Source organism: Vanessa atalanta, chromosome 4 (assembly GCF_905147765.1).
Source record: "Vanessa atalanta chromosome 4, ilVanAtal1.2, whole genome shotgun sequence".
In the NCBI taxonomy this organism is placed as follows: domain Eukaryota; kingdom Metazoa; phylum Arthropoda; class Insecta; order Lepidoptera; family Nymphalidae; genus Vanessa; species Vanessa atalanta.
The window spans coordinates 4,127,766-4,143,326 of NC_061874.1; the positions used below are offsets into that span (position 1 = coordinate 4,127,766).

At 31.4% G+C, this 15,561-nt stretch overlaps 1 protein-coding gene across 1 annotated transcript; it reads right to left on the reverse strand.

Annotated features, from left to right (window-relative positions):
• Positions 1 to 2,527: 2,527 nt before the first annotated feature.
• LOC125077752 (U-scoloptoxin(01)-Cw1a-like) lies at positions 2,528 to 15,190 on the reverse strand. Its single transcript, XM_047689794.1, has 4 exons — positions 15,035 to 15,190; positions 8,908 to 9,114; positions 4,279 to 4,421; positions 2,528 to 3,446 (listed from the first exon to the last, which is right to left on the reverse strand). Exons 1-4 carry the CDS (start codon positions 15,119 to 15,121, stop codon positions 3,344 to 3,346), a joined length of 540 nt encoding a protein of 179 aa, XP_047545750.1. The 5' UTR covers positions 15,122 to 15,190; the 3' UTR covers positions 2,528 to 3,343.
• Positions 15,191 to 15,561: the final 371 nt, after the last annotated feature.

The following is a 15,561-nucleotide window of genomic DNA, read 5'->3' on the forward strand; positions in this document are numbered from 1 at the left end:
TAATAATGAAGCCTTTTTTTTTTTAATTTTCATTTTTATTATATCAATATCAATAAGGTCCATAAAATTTCGGTATATAATGGATGCTCGTAGAGATGCGTTCAGAAATTATAGTATTAGTTCGATATCGCTCATCCATTAGGTTAATAAAATATCTCAAATAAATTGATTCTAGAAATAATACGATCATCATAACACTATTGTTATAAAAGATTGTCATCTACGTCATATTATTTTTATAAATGCCTTTTTGGTAATAAAATTGACGCTGGTATATTAATATTGTACAATTTTTCTAAAGCAATTATCATAACTTATTTACGACTTCGTCGTACTTCGCGTTATTGCTTAAATTATTCGTAGGTAAAAAATATTATATAAAGTGAAATAAACATTTTGCCGGCTTCACTTTCGCAAACATTTTGTCTGTAATTTACCGGAAACAAGGAAAATTTTAATGAAAAGGCTAGTGGCTGGAATTATTAAGTTCCGTTTCACTCTGATGCAGCGTTTACATCACGCGAAATATATTCATTTGCGTACACAGAATAAAATGAGCATCACATCGTTAACTTTAATGTGAAGCACAATAATTATTAATTTTAACAATTTAACCATTTATTTTGCTGGTGCATACATTCGATTCGATTCTATAGTGTGGCTTATTTTTGTGGCATCATTACTTTGAAGTTATGGTTTCGTTAACGTCGTTAAGTTTCTGAAGTAATTTATGAATCTAGAGAAAATAGATCTAGTTAATTGGTATAGGTAATCAATTATTTACAAGGCGATATCAGTCTATACATTCATTAAAGTATCCTTATTACTTATCGAAATATAACATTGTGTCTATGTGGCACGTACTAGGTTATCGCGTTTGCCCAGTGCTTTATTAGGCTGCATATCTCGAGGTCATGTGTTCAAATCCCAGTTCAAGTTAACAAAATTTTATAGGATATTTTCGTTAAGTAATTCTCATTAGCAATAACAATTTGGGAAACTGGCTTTGTTAACGTTTCCGTTTCTCGGAAAGCATGTAAAGCAGTTGGTCCTGCGGCAAAACTCCCATAGAGACAATTTTTATTAAATTCGATCGAAATGAAAAAATAAATAAACTTAATGCCTCGCACAACCACTCTGTGTAATCAGCTTTCGCTGGCGGTTTTTCCGAACCAATATCATTTGAGAACCTTCAAGAAAAGAGCATACTCCTTCCTGAAAGACCGGCAACGCATCTGCAAGCCCCTCGGTGTTGCAGATGTCCATGGGTGGTGGTAGTCACTTTTCATCAGGTGAGCCTCCTGCTCGTTTGCCACCAATCACATAAAAAAACTTAATATTTATTTATTACATTAGCGTTAATCGTAGTTAGCATTTGCACTAAAGTTTGATTAAGCTAATCAATGGTGTTGTGTTTATTAAAAGCTCTTCAGGTTAAAAACTCTGCGTATAGTATGTTTTTCATTAGATATAACAAATACGAAACAGACTTTATATCCCAATAACAGCATAACTCAGTATTGTTGTGTTCCGATTTGAAGGGTGAGTGAGCCAGTGTAACTACAGACACAAGGAACATAACATCTTAGTTTAGATTGGTGGCGTATTGGCGATGTAAGCAATGGTTAAAATTTCTTACAGCGCCATTGTCTGTGGTCCATGGTGACCACTTACCATCAGGTGGCCATTTGCTTGTCCGCCAACTGATATCACAAAAGTAGAAAAATTCTAATGTGTGGCTTACACTTCTAACAAAACGAATGATTGATGAGATGATGGAAGTGATGTTCGCATTACGAATAAATGAAATATTATAACCATTAATGGATTATAACCATTAATTGACACAACATACAATCTAAAATAGCAACCGGTTAATTTCGCACTGCTGAACAAATGCCTTATATTTTCTTAAGGCTGAATTTAATCCGGAGATAAATTAGAAAAACAAATGAATCACGACATCTCGGGTTTGATCCCGCAATCTTCGGCTACGTAATCATGACCTCTGAGCATAACGACAGAACTATTAAATACATTACAACGTAGAAAATTCCTTAAGTCCGGGTCTTACCGACCTTGCCAATTCTGTCAGTCCATTCCGCTTCGTTTAACTATTTAGTTTACCAAAAGTCTTACAAATAAACACTATACGATGTTTTTAGACTGAGAATTCGAAATAAATATACGTTAAATTATCATCGTGCATTAGTATGAGTAACGCTCGTGATGAAAAAATATCTTAGTATGCCTGAGATGACTGTTGTGGGAATGAAGACAGCAAAAAAAAGCTAGAAGATATTTAATAATAATAATTCAATGCACAGGCGCCTTCGTGAGTGGTCCGATTTTTATGAGTGACCAATTAAACATCGATTATCTCTTTTTGTCATTAGAAACATTACATTCGAATGAAAGAGGCAAAGAACCACCTTTATACTACCTTAAGTATCTGAGGTTAATTAATAAATAAACAATATGAATGGGTAACTATTTTAATGACATCTTATATAATACAATTTGAATTTCTAACTCCATTAAAGTTATGAGTATTATTCTAATTTGTAAACGTCTTATTGCAAAATGTTATGATAATGATTGTGAAATATTTGATCCAAAAATATTATGAATTAAAAAAAATAAATGATTATTTACATCTTAATAAATATGAAAATGAATAGATTATGAAACAACGAGTGATATTTCTGAACTAGGAATTTAGTGCTATATAATTTTAAAATTAGTATTTCTACTCACGATTTCCGGCTATTTTTCTTTATGAAATACCGCTAAATATCATAATTTTATTGTTTTCATGATAATTAATATATGTATACATAAAAAACTACATATAACCGAGCGAAATTTCTCTGCTTACATGGTTTTTCAATCGAAATTTCATAAAAATCTAATAAATTAAAATGGCAGGTTCAAATCCCTAAATTCCTCAGTCCAAGGATTGGTGATGCGATGGAAATTGAGCGTGTCACGAGTAAGTGGGAAATAAATACAACAGATAACTGTCGTCACCGTAAATATTACTGATTTCATCATAATCAATAATGCTTTATATTATACTAAAAACTGAACCTTCTTTAACATTTACTTATAAACTTTATACAGCGGGTATTTTTTGTTTCACATTGACTTTTCCAGTTCTGTTTATTATTTTATTTTGTAACTAATCACCCTGTAATCATTGTTTATAAGAGAATACGTTTTTTCATGATACTCTAAAAAAATCAATAACTTTGTTACATATTATATTTTTTCATATCATTAGTAGAATTCTAATAATATATAACTAAAACCTAATTTACGTTGGTGACGACACTGAAATAACCTAGTCGTGTATCTTCCTATAGTAAATGCCGTGCGGCGCGTCTTGTAGCTCCTCAGGTTTCGGCTTTGGCACGTACGGATTCTTCAAGGGGTCTGCGTTCAGTCTGAAAGTAAATATTGATATTTAATATCACTAACCGGCTTAAAGTCTTGTATTCAATATCAATTTTTGTTTGTTTTGAAGTTATTTTTGAGCAACGAATAATAGACAAGTATAACAGAACCGAGAGAGCACTATAACTGCAAAATTAATGATTCCCATACAAAACCCACCACATTTTTTATACTCTTTTATGGCATGATTTTAGTGATAAAAACTAACCTATGACCTCCCCCACGACTCAATTTACATAACGAATATCATTTAAATTGGTTCAGCGGCTTACGCGTGAAGAGGTAACAGACATAGTTACATTTATAATATTAGATGGGATACGTAACATAACCTTGCAATATACTTAAAATCCCACTGCAATATAAAACACTCCTCTCCTATGATTTTGAATTTAGTTTAGTGTTTTTAGAATTTTTGCCTCAAGCGAATCAATTGCGGTATTTCCTCCTGATATTTACGTACCTAGCATGAAATGGATTATAAACACTAAGTAAGTACATGAACTCGTTGGCACTTGCCCAGATTCGATCCCGGGACCGAATAGGATCCAAATTTTCTTCAAACATAAATAAATTTAAGCACACGTATATTATATAACTATTATTTTAGTGCAAATTCATAATATTTCGTATAGCAGGACTTGCACTGGTGTTCCTGAAACCGATCTCTATAATTATCATTAGTTCTATTTATTATTTTCCTTTTAAAAATGGTCTCAAACAACTTATTACATAATAAAAAAATAACTTTTCAAGAACAAGATTTTGACAAGTTATTAACGTTTAATTAAAATTACAGTATAATAATATAATTTCCATTACTTGTAGTGTTCAATGGCCTTTGAACAGTCCACGTTGTACCACCAATCACAAGCGAACTTGGTCTGATCGAAGAGGGTACCGTTCGTGCAGAGGAAGGAAGCGCCCTGGTGTCCTTCACGGCCATCATGACACACGTGGTATGCCTGTTGAAATACAATGGAAGTAAAAAAAAAAACATTAATAATAATAAGTAACATGTATTCGCCCATTACATCATATGTACATAAAATAATTCTTATGGAAAAATTGAAATACCTCGATCGAGTATTAATTAGCTCATAAGGCTCTAGGTTCTGAGGTTTAAGTAGTGGTAGGGCTTTGTGCAAGCCTATCTGGGTAGGAAGCACACACTCATTAGATTTCTGCCGCCAAGCAGAAATACTTGGTTTTATTGTGTTCCGGTTTGAAGGGTGAGTTAGCTAGTGTAACAATAGGCACAAGGGACATAACATCTTAGTTGGGACCTTGGGAAAGTTGGTGGCGCATTGGCCAAGTAAATGATGGTTAATATTCCTAAGCGCCAATGTCTATGGGCGGTGGTGATCACTTAACATTAGGTTGCCCATTTGCCTGTCCGCCTACCTACATACATTACATAAAAAAAATAAAACCCCACTAAAAATAGATTGGGTGTCTTTATAGATAAATTGACGGCTCCAACCCAAAGTTTGGCCTGTTTCCACTCTCGTGTCTTGTAAGTAACTAAACCCTGAAAACTGCAGTCCGATTCTGTTAGAATTCACTTCGTATCTCACCCATGAAAAGTAGACGACCGACTTACGATAATCCACGATACGTGTATCATATAAATTTTATAATTATTGTAGTCATTGTCGTTTCTAAATCCAAATGTTCTGCAGGGAGTTTCGAGTTTATAACAGAATATTTCTACAGAACTCCACTCGTGTCGGACGAAATTCGTTCAGGAGGATTTATAATAGAATTTCATTTTTAAAAATAAACTTATAAAATTGAGATAATATCATAAATACTTATGGCTCATTTAGTAGTACCGTTTATTTTAATTATTGTCCTGAAGAAGTCTGTCCTTGTTTTTAAACTGCGTTTAGAGAAAATATTTTTAATTCGTCTTTCAGAAAGCGTTACAGAATATAAATAAAGGCTCACCGATTCAATTCAGATTTATACCCTTTATGTCCAATTCTGATTCCTCTTTCCCTTTCAAGCATTGATTCTCTTGAAAATTTTAGCTTAATTAATTTCCTAGAAATAACGCGATTGAAATTATAATTTTGGATTACGAACCTCAGAGTTAGTCACGGCGGCGCTAACAATGTCTTCAAAGTTATTCAATTTAGGGCAAATTGGTTGGCCATAGTAATTTCGCTACGTGGAATTTCGCTTAAAGAACATGATTATTTGGAGATCGAACCAAAAGTTCATTGACTCTGATAAGGAAGTTTTGAAGGGAAATCTTATCGGTATTTCAGTCTTGGATTGAGTGAACGAATTCAAATGAATACACTTGAACTTATTACCAGGTAATGTTAATGAATACGATATAATTATATCGATTTTCATAAGCAATTAACTTAAGCAATTAGTTAATTATTTGCTTATACGCATATTATTGCCATCAATATTACCGTCTGCTGATTCAGAAATTTGTTATATAAACACACTTCTAAATAAGGTACTAGTATTTTGTAATAAAATAATTGTATAATGATTTAAATATTTGTTGCCAATATGTAATGAGATTTAATATTTGTTGAGCTGAATCGAACAGAGTCCAGACCACGACGAGATCGTTGCCGATGGCAACCATAGTAACAAAAAAGGAAAGACGAATGTCGCGATAGCAACGGGTCGGAAAGGATATAACAAAATTGTAAAAATTTAAAAGTTATTATTGCCTTTCGTTTCAATATATAACGTGTTAAGTATACAATAAAACAGACGGACAATATTTTCAAACAATAAAAATTACTTCATAATAATTTAATAACCTCTTGTCAATAGTAATACGTATTTAAAAAAAAAAACGATTAACAATTATTATTATGTATTAATACTTATTTATAATTATAGGAATTATAACCAGGAAGACGTTCATAAAAGGTCCTAATTTTAATGGTTACATCATTCATAATATAACTCCAAGTGTTCAATTATCCTAAAATAATTGGGATTCTTGCAAAAATAACTCGATCGATTGTGAAAAATCTTCCTTATATTCCAATTACACGGTCCTTTGCAATCGTCTAAGGATTTTCGCATATTCCAATTTGACTACGACATTTATACATCCCACATTCATTCGCCAAACCTGTATATTTTTTAATCGAATAAATAACTTGTAAATCCAACACTGTTATAATTAATTGTTGATTTTCTCTCAGGAATGTTATTATTAAATTCGAAATAGTTGTATAAGGTTACGACAATACGAAATGATTAATTAAGAAGAACCTTGTCAAAGAAACTTCAAGGGAGGCAATTTTTTCAAGATATGGACAGCAATGTTTATATACGACGACGATTACTTTACATTTAATACGATTCTGCAAAATAAGGATTCAAAAGTTATTGTATCTTTAGATAACTTGAATAGAATATAATTTGATTTTAATGAAAAAGAGTACAAAATCTACGTGCGAGAGACGCTTGCTTAAAGAATAGCTATAAAATTTAATAAATATATATGTATATAATAAGTAATAAGAATTAATAAATGAAGGTAAGAAATAAACTGCGCCAGCCTTACCATATGAGACACGTTGAATTTTGAATGAGTATAATACAATGAATGTACATATACTGACCGTATGTGCTGCTTATTACAATACATGTAATGTAAAGCTGAATTTATTACGATGAAATATATATTTTGAATAACTATGTTCTTAGATGACTTCCATTAACGTAAGAAACTTATTTATACCATAGTAAAAATTCGTAACTGAATTTCATATACCATCCAAATATACTATAGTCACATAAGTTAAATAATAAAAAACTAAAAAAACCGACTCGTCCTTAATAAATTGGTAAACGTTTCATCTCAGTTGACATTTACAAAGACAAACGCAATTAAAAGAGGCGAACAAAGACAGCGTAACCGACGTTCGAGCCATTAACTAGAAACTCGGAACAAAAAAAATCAACAGAATGCGTATAATATCTCAAAATAGGGGAAAAAAACTGTAATAAATATATGTGGTATATATTATAATCACAATTTCCAGTTTTATTTTTTGTTATATAGATAGGTGGACTAGCAATAGCAATCTAATATTAAGTGGTGACCACCACCCATAGACCACCCTTTAATAATTATTAATCTTTCCTTACTTTGATACAGCGCCACTAACCTTGGAAACTAAGATGTTATGTCCCTGGTACCTGTAGTTACACTGGCTTACTCACCCTTCAAACCGGTTTTTAATAATACTGAGTACTACTGTTTGGTAGTATATCTGATGATTAGGTGGTATCCAACCATACGGTCTTGAACAAAACCAAGTAAAAATAAACCACCGCGACCTTAAATTGACACGACATAGTTGTTCGAGGTCAATTTTCTATGCTCTTCTAGGGTATTCATTAAGAATTCTTGAAAATGAAGTATGTTGTAGAATAGGCAAAGAAAATTTTTATGAAACAATAAAAAATGTCTGTAAAAAGTCAAGTTGTAAATCTATTTGTAATGCATAAGACAGAAGATGCATGTAATGTGTGAATTTAAGATTTGTTGATAATAATAATCTATACATTTTAATTTGATACTATTCTTATTCAAAAACAAGTGACTTATGATTAAAAATAATTGGAATATTACCTTATGATAACCATAACCATATACTGACAAAATTACGTATGTATCCTGTAGTGAATACTACTTATGTAATTATACAGGAAAACTTGTAAATAAAAAAGAAGTACCAGGACTATGTAATGTGTGTCAAAATGTAGTATATTTTTGTAAAGTAAATGTAATTGTGTAGTCACTTCAGTCATCACCTAATGTATGATACCATTTCTATACCACCAAACTCTTAGGGAATTTATTCGATGAAACTTTCGACTCGAAATTTTATCTTTACACATCAAAGACCTCTTCTACAATAATATAATATCCGACGATCTTTTATTTTTTATTAAATGTAAACCAATGTTTTCTAAACCGAAACGTTATAAAGGTTTTTACCTCTTCAAATGAGATTAAATTCGCCTGTATTAATCTCAACCTTTTTAAAAATAAATTCAATTTAGACATAAATCGGACTTTTTCCATTACGAAAAATGAAATGACTCGAAGTCAATATTATTAAATTCCAATAAAATATCTATGGGAACAAAGCTTGTGCTATGATAATGATTGAGGTGATGGTACAAGATGGTTCAATAACAACTCATTCTGGTTCAGCCGGGCAGCTTAGGTAGCACACGCTCTCTGCGCCGCCACCAATGTCGCCCCGCAGATGCCGAGCTTGTTTATCAATTTCAATGCTTATGATATAATTGTCACGCATTTTTCTATCTTTATACATGTAATTTCTGGTGACACTGTGATCGGGTTCTTGAATTAATTTTAATAAACAAATAATCCGTTATTTGTACAACTACGGACAACTAATTTAATTTAAAATTAATTCATTTTCTTACTTGGCATCCAGTTTCAACGTTCGCGTACATGCCAGGATGAACTGGCACATGAGAGCAAGAGAAGCCTGTCTCTGGTACGGCGTGATAGATGGGGAAGTCGACTCCTGGCGTTCCGGGCACATTACGGAGATCTTGTGGTTTCTCATGTTCCCTCAGTGGCTTCTTGTAGACTGCTTGTTCATATTGGAACGGGTAGGGTTCATACCGCTGTAAAATAAAGAAATATTTAATAACGTAAAAATACTTACAAATTTTCGAATACGGTCTATAAGTTTTTATCGTAAGTCTGCTTAAATTGGAATTGAAAAGGATTCAATGAAAAATTTAATATTTGGTCTGTCCCAATATCCTTGAAAAGTTTCTTAAGTCTTTTAAAAATCATTTAATATGGTTCCTCACTGAGATCATTCTCCTAAATCGTAACAGTTCAGATTCGAGTGTTAATTACGTAATTGAGTAAGAAGAAGAAGAACAGAGCATGACAGTTCGTAACCTATAATAAACCATGTTGTAACATAACGTCAGTGAGAGAGAAGCTTCGAGCATTAATATAAAAAATTAGATAGACTTAGATTGTTACATTACAGCGATTGCTGCAGGCAAGCCGGGTACAAATACATTATATTCGAAATAACATAAAATGTCAATCTCAAAACAGTCTGTAAAAAGGCCCATCACTGAACTAAAGTCTCCATTCCTACTGAGAAGATTTGAAGCATATTCCACCACGCTTAAGTTTCACGTGTTCCAGTAATTGAGACCTCTCCGTTTTTATGTCTATTGACTTTTATTTTATGCATATATACGAGCGTGTCTATTATAGTGTAAACGTTTAAAAGCAAATATTTAGTTTTGCCTACAAATATGACAAGTTAAAGTAACTCATGGGATTACAAAACAAAGCATACAAATTGCTAATTTTGAAGGTATTATTTATATCAAAAAAGCTCTATTTATATTAAGATAAGATTTAAATTCGATTGGATTTGATGTAATATACTTAAGTTAAGATCGGAGCCAGCGAAATGTCATGATTACGTTGGCAAAATGACCTACCTTGAGTGAAAGGCGGGCTAAGAAAGATAATTGTGTAATATGTTATATAACATGTCGTCAACCTTGACTGAATTCTAAGTTAGGGTTCAGTTATGAATGGCAAAAACGTAGCTCATGCGAAACCATCTGGTATTACTAATAAAATTCATACAGCGATATGAATAAATATCAAAATTATGTACAATTACCTGAATTTACTAAAAAAATATATATATAATTTATTTGTCTGTAGCGTTTATTTTTAAATGTCAATCTATATCTTAGAAAAAATACATTTAAAAACACATATAATCATTTAATTAATGATAAAGATGAATACTAAAAATACTAGACTTAGTTAGTAGTAGTAGTACTAGTTAGTTAGTTTAACGCCTAAACTATTATAGCAAAGTGTCCCTTTTAATCTGATTATCTTGTGAGGTTGTAAATCCTGGTATCCCGAGTTTGTATATCAGGCCGAAGTTAGGAAGTCGTTAGTGTTACAAATCTATACATCTAAATACGTAAAGCAACCGATCCGTCATCTTGGAGTAAAAAAACAATTAACACGCTAGCAACTTGATTACATCAGAAACGTTTTACTCATATGTTACATATGAATCATTTCACACAAATTAAACTGTACGATTTAACACTCATCGTAACCGCAAAGTTTGATCGATAATATTAAGCTAGTTCGTTGTTATCTGTTTCCGGATTTATTCAACTTTTCCTAATCATGCGGAATATTCAAATTGCGGAAGCACTTATAGTATGGATATAAGTCATGCTTCTCTGATTTGCATTTTGCTAAATATAACTATTTAATAAATTCAAGCATTTTATTTATTAAAGAAAATCTTATTTTACGAAACGACTTTATCTAGAGACATAAATGATGACACACATTTTGATGAATCGCTGAATCTTAACTGGAGACTACGGATTGCGAGAAACCACCAAGCCCGTGCTTAATGTTTTAAGCACGTGCTCGGTGGTGAAGATCAAAGTGAAAATCTACCACTTGCGTAAATTAACCAACCCGTATTGAACAACAGAGTTGTATAATCACCAAAACTTTTGCTCGAGCGGTGAAAGAAGGCCTTACCCCAGTCGTGAGGTATGTACGAACTGTTGCTGGTTATGATCGATGCATAAAATATTTGCACTCTGTTTGATACAATTATTTTTTGAAGTCAATATTCTAAATTAAATTCGTTCAAAATGAAAGGATATCGAAGTGTCTGTTATTATACGACCGATTTCATTTAAATACATAAAAATCCCAGCGCAAAAATCTCGAAGATATTTACTAAATTAGACTTCCGGCAAAATAAGTATTATTTGTGGAAATCGCTATCGATTTAATAATTTTATTTCCCTTCCGTTCTCGGTATAAATAAAACTTATTTTTGTTCGTACTCTGCGATTTCACGCACTGTTGATCAGACTGCACTAGCGTAAAGGTGTCTGCCATTTATCTACGTACAAAAGGTGTACAAAAGGAACGCAGTTCGTATCGGATATATGTTTATGTTATTTAAAAAAAATTAACGAGCATTATACCGCAATCAGGGAATTATTATAATTATTGCATAATAATGAATTTGGAATGAATGATAATAATCGAATAATTCTAAAATTATTCGATTCTACGGAACTCATATAATGTTTAACGCAATTGACGGTTCAACACGTTACGTATTGCTCCATTTCGCAAATGGTATACAAAGTTGAACCTTTTTGTAATTGATATAAAGACTTGATTTCCTAATATAGTATTATATTTAGTTATAATTTATCAAACTATATCAATGCCTTACATATGTGGAATTTTATTAATACATTACTGTTTTATGTGAATTATCTTAGATCAGATATTATATAAGCGTTACTTTAAATATATACGACACAAATTAATTTTATAACATTTCATAATATATCCGAATTACACGTTATATTTTTTTCGTTATGATTCAATCCTAAAATAATAAAAAAGATCTTATATACATATTTAAGAGATAGAAAAATAAAAATTAAAAATCACCAAAAACATCATTTAATTTCATACTTGTACAATAAACATTAATTTGTAAAATGATCCGTTCTATGATTTTCTAGAAACCATGTGTTTCCACTGTACACAACTGTACGGGTTAAGCAACGGCTACTGCGCAAGCGCCAGTCGGCCGTGACTAGAGAAGGGTTCTGTCACCCAGTCCCTTGCCTTATACGTGTATCTAGTCCAATCTTAATTTCTTTTTAGGGCTTTACAACATACGAGATACTATACCTTCGAATTACAAGGACGAAATATTTATCTTATAATTTCTTCCACCACATTCATATCTACTCTTAGACCTTTTAACTATTAGATATAATTGATACTCTACTAGATTCTGCATCATTTGGTCAAGAACAATTGTGTTCTTTTCGAAAGAGATCAACATAAACGAGAGTCAACTCGAATTTATCAATTTAAATATTTTTATGATTTTCGAAGATTTAATTTATATTGCTAAGCAAAGGTAACAATTAAAGGCGTCGTGGTCAAGTAGTTATAAGACGTGAATATTACCCAATAGTTCTGAGTTCAAACCCGTTTAAACTCCACTTAATTTGTTTTTGTTTATTATCTCGTGCTTGGCCTGAAAGAAAATATCTTGAGGAAACTCGCATGTATCGGATGTAAATATGTATCCGCCAACCAGCAATCAAGGAGCATGGTGAGGCTCCAAATCATAGGCTTAAAGGGCCTTAGCCTTAGTGGGATATTTACAGGCTGTAACTTTACTACTCTCACAAAGGTACGAACCTAAAAATTTCGCAGTAACGCCGAACAAAGAACAAAGAGGGAAAATTTTAACTTAAGAATTTTATTAGTTTTCACAACAACTTTTCTTATTTTTCGCTTATTAGTTTTCCCATTTATTCCAAAAAATAAAATATGAATAAATGAAATATAAAGTGATTCATTCGATTCATCAAAAAATACTTTTTATATATTTCAAGACATTTGGTTATATATACGAGCCTGAAAAAGGTTACTTTATACATATCGTTACTAGCAGACCCGGCCACGCGTTCCTATGGCAACGTTACTGGTTAAATTATACTATTCGTAATCGAGTTTAATTTCCAACAATTAATTGTTTAGTATACTTTTGACAACTAATACGTTCACGGTTCGAATTTCGAAATACATGTTGTCGATGTTCAAAATAAAAACTACAGAGACCCGAATTGCGCTTCCGACACGCACATGACCGCTTTTTGTTTTCGTTCTACAAGTTCGGCAGTTTGGACAAATTGAACACGTTTTTCTGATTGGTTTTACGAATTGTGACATTTGAGTTAAAAGGATAAATTATTTTAAATGGAAAACAAATTACAGATATGTCGTTTAAGATGAAGTGCTTTTTTTGTATGTAACATGCTTGTTAATATCACACGGTTGGGAAATGGCCTATTTTCGTTTAATAAAACCTTAGTTAACGATAATGTATGTAACCATTATTTCATTGTATTCATACAGTTATCAAAATGAGTATAGCAAAGTTAAACAATTAAAACCATTGATTACAATTTAAAAAAAATATATCAAAGCGCTATCGTGTCATGAATTTCATTTAATTCAAATGTTACATTAAACTCACGATAAGACAAATATCATAAAGATCAATTATTAAAAAGATTAAAGGTAACTTTTAATGAGGTTCTATATCGAAATTGTTTCAACTTACATTCATTAAATTTTATCTTTATTTATGCTAAATATATCTTAGACAATATCTCAAATAAAACAAGTTTACAAGATGATGATTTAAAAACTTTTATTATTAAAAAAATATGACATGAATTCGTTTATAATGAAATAAATTATTTTGATAGAAATAAAATAACCGATAAGAACGATTTAAAAGCAGTAAATACTGATAAAGATCCGAATAATTTTTAAACTTCGAAAGACGGTGCGTAATTCACTTGAAAGTTTTGATATAATTGGCGTTCGGACTAGAATTATGGCAATAAAGGAGCAAGTTCTTGCAACATCTATAAGTAATAACTTTGCTTCTCATAAGGGAACACTAACTTTCGCAATTTTCCTCGGACTACCCTCGGAGCCCTTCAAAGGCGAATTACCGTTGGTTAAATTTGCTCATTTTCGTAAGGTCTGTTTTTTAGTTTCATTTCTTTGATCAAGCTTTACAAAGTGGAAATTGTTTGAAACTCCAGTACCGTCAAATTGGTATTCAGAGGTGTTAGCGAATTCGCACCTTCGGGTACTGAGTTTTTTTTTCAAGTTAAACATAACGTTTGCTCAATCATTCCGCGTTTGATGTTTGATTTTATGCGTTGTCTAAGATAACATCATATATGTTGATTTTATTGAGTGGTTGCTTGTTACGCCATGTCGTTTTAAGGTTAGCACCGACATATATTTAATTTGATATAAAAAACGATTATATTAGCAACTTGGTAATAATATAAAATTTATTGGTTGTATGGTTATACGAATATTTTGACATTTGATTTATACCATTATATTCAGTTGACACTTTAAGCTAAATTATTGTCATAACAAAATTACGACTTTTGAAAAATCTGTTTAGATGCTAAGCTATTCTTAGATATTGATCTTTCAATAAAAGATACAATTATGCGAATTTGTCAAAAACAAAGAGACATACTTTTTTATAATTATAATTATCTCCATAATAACATTCCTATAGTATTAATATCTATAAGTAATAGAACAGCTGTATTTACTGTAGAGAAAAATTTTGTATATCTATCAACTTAGAACTAATTTCGTATATCAAGTTAGAATCTTATTCTTTAAAATATATATATTGCAAATTATTAAAATAAGATACTTTATGTGTAATATATAAAATAAGTGAAAAATAAAAAAAAACTATATTTAAAATTCATAACATTATAAAACTTTATTTAAGCTGAATTTTATACAACGTTAATCTTAATAATATAAATTTGACACTATTAATTGAGCTTAAATCTAATTATCGAATTAATAAAAGCACATTTATTCAATAAAACTTTTGTAAATTAATTCATTCAACAAACTTACTTGTAAGTATGCCGCATCAGATACAAGACCACAGAGCAGTGCCCCCGTTAGAGCCCGCAGCACAGCTTTACCCATTTCTCCACACATGTTGATGTTTAATAAAGTCTCTGTATCCGATCTACACTGCACAAGCTGTTCTTTGCAACTGCGAGTGGACGTTGAGGCCCCCACTAGAGAAGTAATGATAAGTGGAAGGGTTATCCCACCAGTTACTCGGTTCGATAACGTAATAGTTTAATTTTTAATATTTACTTGTTACAAAACGCGGCTTCATATTTGAAAGGTGGTTCGAATTGGTTTCGAATTAGATAATAAACTGTTTGTTACGTCTCGAAAACGATTGATTTTACAAAAGGATTATTAAATTAACTTAAACATATCAAATATATGTTTGTACTATTGATATAAGGCATTGCAAATCCTGATACGAGTATTTAAATTACAATAGTCAGAAGACTTATAAAAACATTAGTTTGTTAAATGGGAACTCAGATCATCTTGTAGTTCTTATTTTATAGTCCGCGAGG